Source organism: Oreochromis aureus, linkage group 3 (genome assembly GCF_013358895.1).
Source record: "Oreochromis aureus strain Israel breed Guangdong linkage group 3, ZZ_aureus, whole genome shotgun sequence".
In the NCBI taxonomy this organism is placed as follows: Eukaryota; Metazoa; Chordata; class Actinopteri; order Cichliformes; family Cichlidae; genus Oreochromis; species Oreochromis aureus.
The window spans coordinates 84,825,762-84,838,440 of NC_052944.1; the positions used below are offsets into that span (position 1 = coordinate 84,825,762).

At 40.6% G+C, this 12,679-nt stretch overlaps 2 protein-coding genes across 3 annotated transcripts; both read left to right on the forward strand.

Moving 5' to 3' along the window:
* The first annotated feature begins 332 nt into the window (after positions 1-332).
* LOC120434474 (P2Y purinoceptor 14-like) lies at positions 333-1,351 on the forward strand. The gene is made up of 2 exons (XM_039602628.1): positions 333-517; positions 712-1,351. Exons 1-2 carry the CDS (start codon positions 333-335, stop codon positions 1,349-1,351), a joined length of 825 nt encoding a protein of 274 aa, XP_039458562.1.
* A 3,870-nt stretch (positions 1,352-5,221) lies between these two features.
* On the forward strand, positions 5,222-8,022 carry LOC116329617 (P2Y purinoceptor 14-like). 2 transcript variants are annotated; one of them, XM_039608268.1, is made up of 5 exons: positions 5,222-5,236; positions 5,373-5,518; positions 6,488-6,602; positions 6,708-6,967; positions 7,141-8,022. In XM_039608268.1, exons 3-5 carry the CDS (start codon positions 6,498-6,500, stop codon positions 7,757-7,759), a joined length of 984 nt encoding a protein of 327 aa, XP_039464202.1. In that variant the 5' UTR covers positions 5,222-5,236; positions 5,373-5,518; positions 6,488-6,497; the 3' UTR covers positions 7,760-8,022. The 2 variants fall into 2 exon arrangements, with proteins under 2 accessions (XP_039464202.1, XP_039464201.1); XM_039608267.1 differs by lacking the exons at positions 5,222-5,236; positions 5,373-5,518 and having other exon boundaries at positions 6,264-6,602.
* The last annotated feature ends 4,657 nt before the right edge of the window (positions 8,023-12,679 follow it).

A 12,679-nucleotide genomic window follows, 5' to 3' on the forward strand; every position in this document is an offset into this window, starting at 1 on the left:
TCCTCTTAATGTGTAAAGTATCTCTGTGAATTATATTTATTTTTCAGCTCCAGAAGCATGGCTGACTCAAAAAATATGACTTCATCTGTCAATCAGACCTGTAATCCAGTTGTCCCATCAGTCAACCCTTTCTTTATGCTGGTCTACAGTCTGCTGTTTCTGGTATGTCTCAAATCTCAGATTGTGCCCTGTTAGAAACTGGTTCCTGGTTCATGTTTGAAAGTCCTCTTGTCTACATCCTCTCTGTGTCTCTACAGGTGGGTTTACTCCTCAATGGCTTCATCCTAAAGTTTTACATTTCTCAAACTCGGCAGCAGGCATCCAGCAGCTTGATGGTCTACCTGAAGAACCTGACAGCTGCTGACTTCCTGCTCTGCCTCTGTTTGCCACTGCGGATAATCCACTATGCCAGCAGCTCTGGCATTGTTTACATACTCCACTGCAGCATTGGAGCTACTTCACTGTACCTCAACATGTACACCAGCATCCTTTTCATGGGGTACATCGCTGTTAACAGGTAAGGAACGTTTACCAAGTTAAAATTGCAGTTCATGACAATGTTAAAACAAGGTTTTTGGTTAATTACACTCTTAAACTCTGTACTTTTGACAAGAACATGAATATTTAGTTTCACCTTAACAGTGACTTCTGCAGATTTGGCACCACTGACTTGTTTGGTAGAGTTGTCTACTGCCTCTTTTCTCTCTCCAGGTATCTGAAGATCATTCACCCTTCAGGAACTCACATCCTGCAGACAGTACGAACTGCCCACATCATCTCCACGGTCACCTGGGTTTGTCTCTTGGCTCTAACAATCACCTACAACATTATGTTTTTCATCACTCACAATCCTCTGACCTCTGACCGCTGCTACTGTGGGCACCTCTTCAGTACATCATTCAGTGTCCTTCATAAAGCATTCCAGATCAGTTGCACCATCATCTTCCTCTTAGTCTTCATATCCCTGGTTTTCTTCTACTACAGCACCTCCCGCAGGGTGTTGCAGGCACACCAGAGGCAGCTGGCCTCCTCTGGCTCTGAGAAGCTGGTGAAGTCTCGTAGAAACATGTTGGTGCTGGTCAGCATCTTCTGTGTTTGCTTTGTCCCCTACCACCTGGCTCGTGTTCCCTATGCTTTTCTGTGGAAGAGCTCTGTGGGCCGGCTATTATACTACCTGAAGGAGGTGGCCACCATGGTGTCAGTTTTCAACGTCTGTCTGGACCCTCTTGTTTACTTTTTCCTCTGTAAGACTTTTCGGGCCCACGTGAGAAAGGCGTCCAGGAGAGTCAACAATCCAAACAAACAAACCAGGAGAGTGAGAGCAGCAACAAGCCAAACCAATGAGCTGTAAAGAAAAGAGCTCAGACATCAATATGAGGCTCAACTCAACATTTCATGGGGTGATGACATCATGATCATTTTTTAATTTTCAATATATTTTCTAAAATAGAAAACAAAATATTTTTCACTTTGTCATTATGGGGTATTTTTTCACATTAATTTTGAGATGAAAAGAAAATGAATCATTCTGGAATGAGACTGTAACATGACAAAACGTGGACCAAGTGAAGCGCTGTGAACACTCTCTGGATGCACGGTACCTCAACATCACTGCTTCACACATGGCTCATTTTTAACCTCCTTCTTTCCACCCCACGCTAACATGTAGCTTAAATAATCACATATTTATATCTTGTTTACTTTCTTTCAGTTGTTTTTTTCCAAAACCTGATAAACGATCACCATGTTGTTCTTTTGTGGTTGTATGAGAGTAAAACGAGCATTGTTGTTTGTGACCTGGATTGTGTCATTAATCTGTGTCACACAGACTGACTATATGTCAGCACTTGTAGCTACCTGCAGCAATAATAGAATGTTTGCAGATGTAAATGTCTTATTATCAGTCACATTCTCTTTAGATACTGTAGAAAATAATCTAAAGGTTTTTTACTTTCGTGCTTTATTTATGTGTACATCAACAACGTGACATGTGAAGCTGAGCTGAACTGATCAGGAGCGGAGAACTTTTAAGCCTCAGTTTTTTAGACTATAGAACACTTAGAAATATCATCAATGTCATTAATACAGTTCCAACATTGCAACAAACCAAACTGTTTTAAAAATCAGGTCTCAGATTTATTCGACCTGAGGCTCCACAGATATACAAGCACTGGGAGGCACAGACAACCCTGAACAATATGGCTGCTGTGCTTCTGTATGTTTTATAGTTTTGTATGTTTTCATGTTGTGCATGTATAACACAGCAGCTACTTCCTCCTACTGTTTCCACTGAGCTAATGGCTGAGGCTAAAGTGAGATTTCTCAACACAGAGCTAATAATAGAGTGTTTCAGTTCTCTACCTTGTGGTAAAATATGTGTTATTTTTGTTCTTCCTTTGATAGTTATGAATAAATATAGCTGCATTGATAAAATCTGTAAATCTTCTTTTCCATCAACAGCTGGACATTAAACTTTATTGTAACACCTAGAAGAACAACCACACTGAGCCGTGTGTAAACGTTCAGTGTGAGAACAGGAAGCAGTTTCAAAGTCTAAGACCTTGAGTGTCATGAAGGAGGCCGGAGTTCTCAGACTTCTTGTGGTTTGAGGCTTTTTTCTGATTGGCTGTTGTTCTAGTGAAGTACTTTCAGATTTTAACTTTGGGTTCGCCACTTATAGAGTGCTTTTCTTCTCTATCTGAACACTCAAAGCACTTTTAACTACAAGCCTCATTTAGCCAGTCACACACAAATTCATACAACGTTTTTTTTTTTAAATTAATCTAAGCACCTTATCTAACATTCAATCGGATCCACCTACATTATAATTGCTGGAAGACCTGCTCTTCCTCCTGAGCCTGTATGTTTATAAGAGACAAATGTTGAATATTCCTCAGTGGCGTAGCTAGAACCACTAGAGACCCTCAGCCATTTTAGTACATTATACACTTATATCTATAAAAATCCCAGCTTGCACTGCGGGATGTGTTTGTTTTTGCTTTCAGCTTGGGTCCTCTATCAGAGTCCTGGGAACTTAAGGGTCCCAGTGGCCAGCTCAGATATTGTTCTAGATTCTGGTTCTGCATTAATTTTTCCATAGCGGACTAAATGATCAAGCTTATAAGTAGACTTTTATTTTTGACTTTTAAATGTGTCCTTAACAGGAAGCACGTAATTATGCTCTTAGTCCTCTGTTGGGTTGGGGTTTCACAGTTCCAATGAGCATAACCAATTTTGGAGGTGTGCTGCCACCTGCTGGCTGCTCCCAGTTGCTGCTCAGGGTGTCCATCTGAGAGGACACTGGAGCTATAGCACTAAAATGAAGCTGTGCAATATTAAAGATGAATGTTTATTAAAAGTTCCACCAGATCTTAATTATGACTTCAGTGCTGTTCACAGTCAGAAAGTGACTTTGTTTGGTAAATCGGCTAACACAGAGACTGAATATTTGGGCTTAAACTACATTATTTATAGTGACTCAGTCTCCAGTTTACACCTGACATTATCTCCAGTAGTTTTAGTGTTTCTCAACCAGCAAATTCAGGTTATACTCCCTGTGTTCTGTCTGACCCAGTCAATGTGGATGTTCAAGAAGCTGCAGAGGGTTTGCGAGCTGGCTAATGCTACACTTCCTGTGACTGAGCCTGAGTTGTCTCACCCTGAGTTATATGAGTTGGTGTCCACAGTAAATGTTTGCAAGCCTGGTAAAACCCCTGTGTTTGATCCTGCTGATTTAAGGATGAGACTCAGTCATGGGGACTCTCTAATCCATAAACTAAATATCCATGAAGCTAATCTTCCTGTGTTTCGTACTCCACAGAGGCAAAGCCTGCAACTGCATAAGTGTTTTGTTTTTTCTAAAGCCACCCCTGTACCATCTCCTCTGCCTGTTCCTGCTCTGAGGGTGGCTATGGTCCTGCACATCCTGTGGTTGTCAAGCTATTGCTAACCACTTGCCAAGCACTGAGCCGCTGGCCCCACGGGCGGCCTCCAGACCAGCTCCATTGCTGCTGCTGACCCCGTTTTGGTGCATCTCAGACACCTTTATCCAAAACTCACTGGCTGTAGTCAATCAGTAATTAAACTCAGGTAACCTCTGAAGACTACTGCATTGCCACTGCAGGGTGACAAGTAAATTGGTCGACTGCTTCTCGAGTGAGAGCAGCAAACTCCAGGAAAGACAAATGAATGAATCAATGAGCACAGGAAACCAGTTTAATTATAGCAGAGAGAAGAACCACCAGTAATCAACCTGCAATGTAGCACCTAACACCAGTGCAACAGAACGAGGCATAGATAATATACAGGGTGACACTGTGAGCTGATCGGCTGCAGTAACAAAATAACAGTAACACTGATGCTGTCTATGTGGGAGTGTGTATGTATTGAACTCTCATATAGATCTTCATGAAGACTGACATCTATGGCACTGACTTTAAATCTCACCCAAAAGCCAGAGGGGCCTCTGCCACTGCTGTGCCAGCAACATCCTGCAAAATGTGTGTTTTAGTAAAAAAAAGACAGATATAAGGATCACAAGGAAGATGATGATGGAGCTGCTGTGGATGGTTTAGATGGATGACTGATGCAGTTAAAATAGAAGATAACATCAAACTGTCATGGTCTGGAGTCTAGTGACTCCGTGGTTATGTTTGTGTTTATTAATATTCACAATTTGATCTTGTTTCCTGGTTATTTGTTAACTATTTCCAGTGTTTAGGTGTTCTCTCTGCCTCCTGTGTTTCTTGTGTTGTGTCTAGTGTCCCTGGTTTGATGTTTGTGCTTATTCCGCTTTTAGTGTGTCTCCTTCCCATTTCCTCATTTTCCCTTCGTGTGTATTTATTATGTGTGTTTACCTCTGTTCTTCGTCCGATCATCTGTGTTTCCTTCATGTTTCATGTCTCAGGCTCCATGTTCTTGCTTCAGGTTTTAGTTATGTTTCTTCGTTTTATATGTTCTTTAGTTTAGCTGTTTCCAGTTTAGCTTTTCCTTCGTGTTGTCAGTTCACTGTTTGCTCCTTACTTTGTAGTGTTGTGTCAAGCCAATAATAAAGGCTCGCTTTTTTTAACACATACCTTCACACCATTTTGTGTGTGCTTAGGTCCTCATTCTCATCACGAGATCATCTGAGAAAAATAGAACAAACACATGACACAAGTAATATTTAGACAACCTGTTTATAACAACTGATCAGAAAATTGCATGCCTGTATTAATAACATGTTGGCCCTGTTTAGGTTCAAGGTTCAAGGTTCTTTATTTGTCACATGCATAGTTATACAAGTATAACACACAGTGAAATGTAACCTGACACGCTCCTCGACTTGTGCAAAAAAGTAGCATGTATGCAGCAAGCAGGTGAATTCTGTTTAGCAGGGAAGGCGAGCAGGAAATAAGTCAGAGTGCCTGTTAGTGGTGTGATCACTGTGTGTTTCCTGATGTGCAGCAATACTGTTAAACCAGATGGGCATAACTACTCAAGCAGCTTTTCTTGCTCACTGAAAACTGCAGAAGCACAGGTGAGTCTTGCTGGTTGATCATCCTTAAATTGTTTGTACTTCTACATATTTCATGCTTAGCTTAAAAGATCACTTTTAGCGACTACTGACATGGGGCATCGAAATACTCTACACAGCTGCATCAGCATTACAAGTGGCCTCTGCCAGTGTGCAAAATTAAAATCTAACATCTAATAATCTAATATTTGGTATTTCATACAGCTACTGGTTTCACTTTCCTCTTGTTGGCATGCTTTCTGATGATCATAAATATTTGGATACAACTTTTGTTTACACTTCTGGGTGAAACACAAATGAAATGCCAGTATGAAACTTTGTCCAACATATGTGACTACTTAACACCTCCTTGCTCCGATTCTGTCCCATATGTGAAAGTGACTGTATCATCTGTATGCACAGGCTTTATATATCAGACAGATTATATAACAGACTGTGCAGCAATCCCATGTTACAAGCTCTTGATAAGAAGAACATGTTGTAGACCTGGATATATGATTATAACCAGTTATATGTCCTTATACATGATACCTTGTAATGTTCAGAGTAAAGAATTGTGGATTGCTACCACTCCCACATCTTGGTCCATGTGGAAATGATTGTTATGATTAGACTTGTGAGAGGAAGTGATTCATTTTGACCTTTTTGCTTCCATAAATATAAACTGCACATGAAAGATGACATCACTAATGATTTCTATACTTGCATGTTAAGCTCTCAACTCTGCATTTAATGACTGTAGGGTGCATCATATAGAAAGCAACCTGAGATAACTGTTGTGAACTGAATTTAGTCAAACTGTCAGCAAACTCCTCCAGAAAGCTCCATGTATTAAAATTACTGTCTCAAAGAGAGATGCAGTAGAGCTCAAAACAATATTTAAAATTAGTTTGACTTTGTTTTGTTTAACAATAAAATTAGACTATGATGGTAAATCCATTCAAAGAGAGAATAAAGTGGATTTGTTTTCAGCTCAAGAAACATGGCTGACTCAAAAAACATGACTTCATCTTTCAACCAGACCTGTGATCCAGTTGTCCCATCAGTCAACACTTTCTTTGTACTGGTCTACAGTCTGGTGTTTCTGGTAAGTTTCTAATCTTCAGTGCTGTGTCAGAAATTGCTTTAAGGTTCTCAAAGTACTGTATGTACCGAAGTGATGTTCTCCCCATCCTTTCTGTGTCATATTCAGGTAGGTTTACCCCTCAATGGCTTCATCCTAAAGTTTTACTTTGGTCAAGCTCAGCAGCAGGCATCAAGCAGTTTGATGGTCTACCTGAAGAACCTGACAGCTGCTGACTTCCTGCTCTGCCTCTCTCTGCCACTGCGCATCGCTAACTATGGTAGCAAGTCATTCATCATTCAAAGGCTCTACTGCAGCTTTGGAGCTTCTGCCTTCTACATGAACATTTATGCCAGCATCATATTCATGTGTTATATCGCTGCCAACAGGTAAAGAACCTTTACTGATTTCCCACTACAGTTAATGACAGTGTTGATGACTAAAAACCCTGCATTCCCGTGAAGGTGTAGACATATCAACTTGATAATGACCTTTGCAAATTTGGTACCACTGTGACTGATTCGTGAAGTTATCTACTGTCTCCTTTATCTTGTCTCTCCAGGTATCTGAAGATCGTCCATCCTTCAGGAACTCATGTCCTGCAGTCAGTACGAGCTGCCCACATCATCTCCATGGTCACCTGGGTTTGTCTCCTTGCTCCATCAGTAACTTACAGCATCCTCTTTTTCATCACCGAGAAACCTCTAATGTTTACCCCCAGCCGCTGTGGGGCCCTCTTTAGTGCATCAATCAGCCTGTTGTTCAAGATCGTCCACACCCTCTGCACCATCATTTTCCTGTTGGTCTTCATATCCATGGTCTTCTTCTACTACAGCAGCTCCCGCAGGGTGTTGCAGGCACAGGAGACACAGCTGGCCTCCTCTGGCTCTGAGAAGCTGGTGAAGTCTCGCAGAAACATGTTGGTGCTGGTCAGCATCTTCTGTGTTTGTTTTGTCCCCTATCACCTCGTTCGACTTCCCTATGCTTTTCTGTGGAACAGCTGCTCTGTGGGTCCAGTGTTGTACTACCTGAAGGAAGTGGCCATCATGGTCTCAGTTTTCAACATCTGTCTGGACCCTGTTGTTTACTTTTTCCTCTGCAAGACTTTTCGGGCCCACGTGAGAAAGATGTCCAGGAGAGCCGATGATCCAAATGAACAAACAAACAAACCAGGAGAGTGAGAGCAGCAACAGTAACAAGGCAAACCTTGTAAAGAAAAGAGCTCAGACATCAATATGAGGCTCAACTCAACATTTCATGGGGTGTAAGACTTTTCGGGATCAGGTGAGCCAGAGAATTGTATAAGTGGGGACCAACATCTAACAAGCAAACAATAATAGCAAGAGTAGGAAGGAGGAAGTGGACACTGTTACAGCAACAAGTTAAATCAATGAGCTTTAAGGAAAAGTTTGACATTTTATAAAATGTTAAGATTTACATTTGTTACCAGAGTCAGATGAGTTCAGTGAAACCAGTGTCAGGGATTCCAGGTCCTCATGAACCACAGGAGTTTGTACTGAGCTCAGAGAGCAATACAAGGCTGAACTCAGCACAAACCCACTCCCACACATACAATTTCAGTGTTCATGTTGTCTGTGTCAGCTTTTGTCTATTCAGCTTTGAGGTCGTTCATCCTGCTGATGTAACACAAAATCAAAAATAATGTAACAATGTAATAATCCAGAGATGCCGCATAGTTTCATCAGTTGGGAAGCTCTGATAATCATCTGAGGGTCGGAGAAAAGGAACTATTTAATCTGATGGTCTCAAAGTCAGAGAAAAAAAGGAAAAACATAATAAAGGACCCCGACAGAGGTTAAAAGAGGAGAAAAAGTGTTTTAGAGCATAAAAACAGGTTTAAATAATCCAATCATTTTATATTTTATGCTCAGTTTTACAGAAATCATCACAAAATTAAAGCAGATTCATTTTAAATATCAAACAGTGGATCCTTTTTGATTTCTGTGTGTCATGAATACAATTTTGCAACCACCCAGACTGTTCAGGCAGGACTTAATTCTGTTTACACCTCTGGATCCACAGTCAGCCCTGAACAATATGGCCGCTGCACTCACACATTATTCTAATAGCAGCAGTCACCACTGTGACTACACTGAAGAGGACAAACTGTGGCCTCTACATGTCTGCTCCACCCAACATGATTCACAGTTCAAACTAATAGTCTTGATTGAGCTCATGATCTAATCAGTCCTCACGGGACAGTTAATATCTGTATAAAACTCTTTAACTTCACTTTATCAGTTACATAGACAGGACAACAGTAATGCATTAGAGCATCTATTTATATGTTTGTATGATGTGCACGTATAACCACAGCAGCTACTTCCTGCTCCTGCTACAGCAAGATTTCTCATCACAGAGCTAATAATAAAGTGTATCTAGTGTTACAAAGTGTGTGTCTGTTTGGTACCTTGCATTTAAATATCTGTTGTTATTTATGAACAAGAAAGATGATCATAGAGCTGCAGGAACCTGGTGACACTCACTAACATTTAATTTATTAATGCTTCTTGGGACGTCTGTGCTGCATCATCTCAGCCAGGGTTTTATTCACATAAATAAACAAAGCAAAACAAAATTAAACCTCATCTGAAAAATATCAGCTAAATGAATACAGTGGCTGAAGCAGCCCAACACAGAAATGACCAGAAATCACACTGCATGTATCTAATAACTTGTAATAGTGTACTTTAGTGTTGACTATGACTTGACAAGAATTTTTTTTTTGTGGATCATATTTAGGCTACTTTGTGGCATCACTCCACTAAATGCTCACGCTAAGAAGAGATCTTTTTAAAAAAGGTGTCTTATCTTTAGCATCATATGATCTGTAACGACGTTCAGTGTGAGCTCAGGAAATAGTTTGAAAGTCTAAGACTTCTGAGCGTCATGAAGGAGGCCAGAGTTCTCAGCCTTCCTGTGGTTTGCAGCTTTTTTTTGATTGGCTGCTGTTTAAGTGAAGAACTTTTCGAACTGCTGATTAAAAGTATTTTTAGATTTGGTCTGTAATATCTTTGGCCTTAGACTTTAACACAAAACAAGATATATGCATTTGTTACCTTTTGAAAACAAATGTAAGTGATTGTGTGACCGATGCTTATGGATCCCAAGTCTTCATGAACTCAGCACAAACACACTCCCATGCAGACAATATGAGTGTTCAAGTTTCTACTGTCAGCTTTTATCTTCTCAGTTTTTGGTTGTGTTCTCACATTCTGCTGATGTCACAAAACCAAAATTTATTTTTCTCGTCCAAATCATCATCTCAGTCTGCTCAAAGGTTGTGGTTTCTACTCTGAATCTTATCAGCAGCTTTTAATTTGTTTAAAAAGCTTAGCAGAAGTAGTCAAACACATGTCAGACACTGAAGGAACACTCCATACTCTCTACTCTCTACTTCAGTTGTTTCAGTGATACAGTTTCACAGGACTTAGTAAAAGTTGATAGATGTAGATGTTCTGTGTTTGTAGATGACATTTAAAAAATGAGGGTGTTTTCTTTTTCTTATCTGGATCATGGTTTCTTTTTCAGCCTGCAGTTCGTCTGTGTAACAGGAACTAACAGCTTTGTGGTTTAACCCTTAATAGTGGCATTTGGACACTTAAATGACATTCTGTAATGTATTATCTCAACCACTGTTTTATTTGTGTAAACTGCAACAAAATCAAACATTATCTGAAAAAATAATCCCAGAATTCAAAGCCTTCCTGTGTTTTGAGTAATTGTTGCTTAAGTGAAGAACTTTTTGAGCTGCTCGGTGGGTTTGCACTGTACTCGGTGATGTGCTGTTAATAACACTCTGCCTATGTGTCACAGACTCCGAGCTCGGCTGAGGCGCTCGTCTTTGACATAAGTTACCACACTAATCACTTCCTGGGTGGTTTCTTTCACATTAAAAGCTTAATTTCTGCCACTTCATTTTCAACCCTTTTAATTTGAAACTAAGAGAGGAAGCACTGAGTTTTAACCATGGCACTTTGACATTATGGGACAGCTGGTGTGGTTTTGTTCTCATAAATTAGTGCAGTCAAACTTTAGGACTTGAAAAACATGGATTATATTTGACTACTGGAAAGTTTATTTTCGTCAATATAAACCTGTATCAAAATATGAACACTGATATCAGCTTATCAATGTTTTTGCCATTCTGTCAAACTGCTGCACATAAACAGAACTTGATTTGTGCTTATGATAAATAAACTGGTATTGGAATTTTTTTTTCTTTTCTAAGTGAACACTCAAAGCACTTTTTATTACAAGCTTCATTCAGCCAATCACACACACATTCAGACAACTGCTGTTTTTATAAACCCAAGCACCTCATCTAACATTCTCACACACTGACTTTGGCACAGGCAGGCAGAGCCCGAAGAGAAGACGTGGGCTAACCTTCCTCTAAGACCTCCACCCACAGGAGGCGCAGCAGAGGCCAGGTGCAATATATTATTTTCAAAAAGAGAAAAAGAAAATCACCACTGAGCACAATTTCTAATATAAAACATTCTGTCATATATTGTTTCCTGATCTATATGCTCTCTTCAACGGGAACTTCTGTTTTGGTTAAATGCTTTCCTTTCTTTTTCTTCTTTGCATTTCCTTTTCAGTGTTGCTGTCAATAAAGTTTAAAAGCTGCAATTTGTTTTCCTTTGTTTTACCCCCTTAACTCTAATGGTCTGGGGATGTATTTTCACAATGAGCTGAATCACTTATGGTGACATGCTGCTAGCTGCTGGCCAGTAGCGGTTTTTGATACGGGCGACACGGGCGGTTGCATCACGGGCATCGGCAAAAAAAAAAAAAAAAAAAAAAAGTGCTCGTACTCATGCTGCCCCGACATCAGCCAGCGCATATTGGGGATGGCATAGGCACCGATCGGCTTTCTATCGCCCATTTGTTGGGAGTAAGGGCGCCCTCCGTTTGCGAAGTGCACCTGGCTGCTTGTGGCACAGGGAGGAGAGGGCGGGGCGGCGGGGGAGTCTCTGGCTGGCTGGAGCTCGCAAAATAAAATAAAATGAAAACAAACCAACAAACACGAAAACACCAGACATTATGATACAGACTTATAATTTGCACCGATGTTTTTTTCGAAATTCTATAAACTGAGCGCGAGAGCCCTCGGTGCGCCTGGTCGCTGCTGAAGTCAAAGTAAACTTTATTGTCATCTCCGCTACATACAGTCCAGTATATAGAGAGACGAGACGACGAGGCTCCAGTTACAGCAGTGCAAGTAAACAAACAATAAATATAAGAAGAGCAAGAAAATAAATATACACTTTAGGACTCGGGGTAAAGGGATCAATAACAATTTAAAATTTATAATTTACAGTTTGATGATTTAAAGTCTCACACACAACCCGTTGAAAGGGGAGGGGGGCGGCTGCTTCCAAATAGAGCACATTTCATTCATAATGTTGTAAATCCAAGCCCATTATGATATTCATGATTTGAATCCTGGGTTGTACAAAATCCCAGAAATACACCTTAGACAAAGTGAATCTTTGAACTAAGGTGTAGGTCTATTAGGTTATGTTGTGGTGATCTTCGGGTTGGGGGATGGGTGTTCATACTGGAGTGCAAAATTTAAACCAATGGAAGATGGACAAGAAAAGGTTCAAAGCCATCAGGTGCTCAGTTTAGACCAGGGGTGTCGAACTCCAGGCATCGAGGGCTGGTGTCCTGCTGGGTTGAGATTCATTCATTTAAGGTTATCGCGTGTTTTGTGAGCAAATGCTTTTGCATAGTCATTGTGTTTCCTCCCTTAAATGAAATATCTACTTTGCAAGTATTGCAAGTTGCCCTGTTGTCATCCGTTCTCATAAAGTATAACCAAACTTGAGAGCGTTTGAGCCACTTAGGCGTCGTGTTTCCTGCCAGGTAAATGAAGCTCCGGAACGTGGTGACGTCATTCGGGGCGACTGGAATCGATAAGGGAATTGTTTGCAAAAATAGCAAACAATTCCAAGGAATTGAAACAGTGGGAACCAGTTCTCAACAAGAAACAGGTTTCGATACCCATCCCTAGTCATAAATGAACTGCCCAAGTGTCCCCTCTCCCCACTGCCTTTCAGCAGCAGACTGCA

Bases quoted from the DNA above. Each gene is read 5' to 3' on its own strand.
- LOC120434474 (XM_039602628.1), top strand. From the start codon at position 333: ATGGTCTACCTGAAGAACCTGACAGCTGCTGACTTCCTGCTCTGCCTC. The intron at 518-711 runs GTAAGGAACGTT...TTCTCTCTCCAG, and splicing joins GGGTACATCGCTGTTAACAG to GTATCTGAAGATCATTCACC.
- LOC116329617 (XM_039608268.1), top strand. From the start codon at position 6,498: ATGGCTGACTCAAAAAACATGACTTCATCTTTCAACCAGACCTGTGAT. The intron at 6,603-6,707 runs GTAAGTTTCTAA...TGTCATATTCAG, and splicing joins TCTACAGTCTGGTGTTTCTG to GTAGGTTTACCCCTCAATGG. The intron at 6,968-7,140 runs GTAAAGAACCTT...TTGTCTCTCCAG, and splicing joins TGTTATATCGCTGCCAACAG to GTATCTGAAGATCGTCCATC.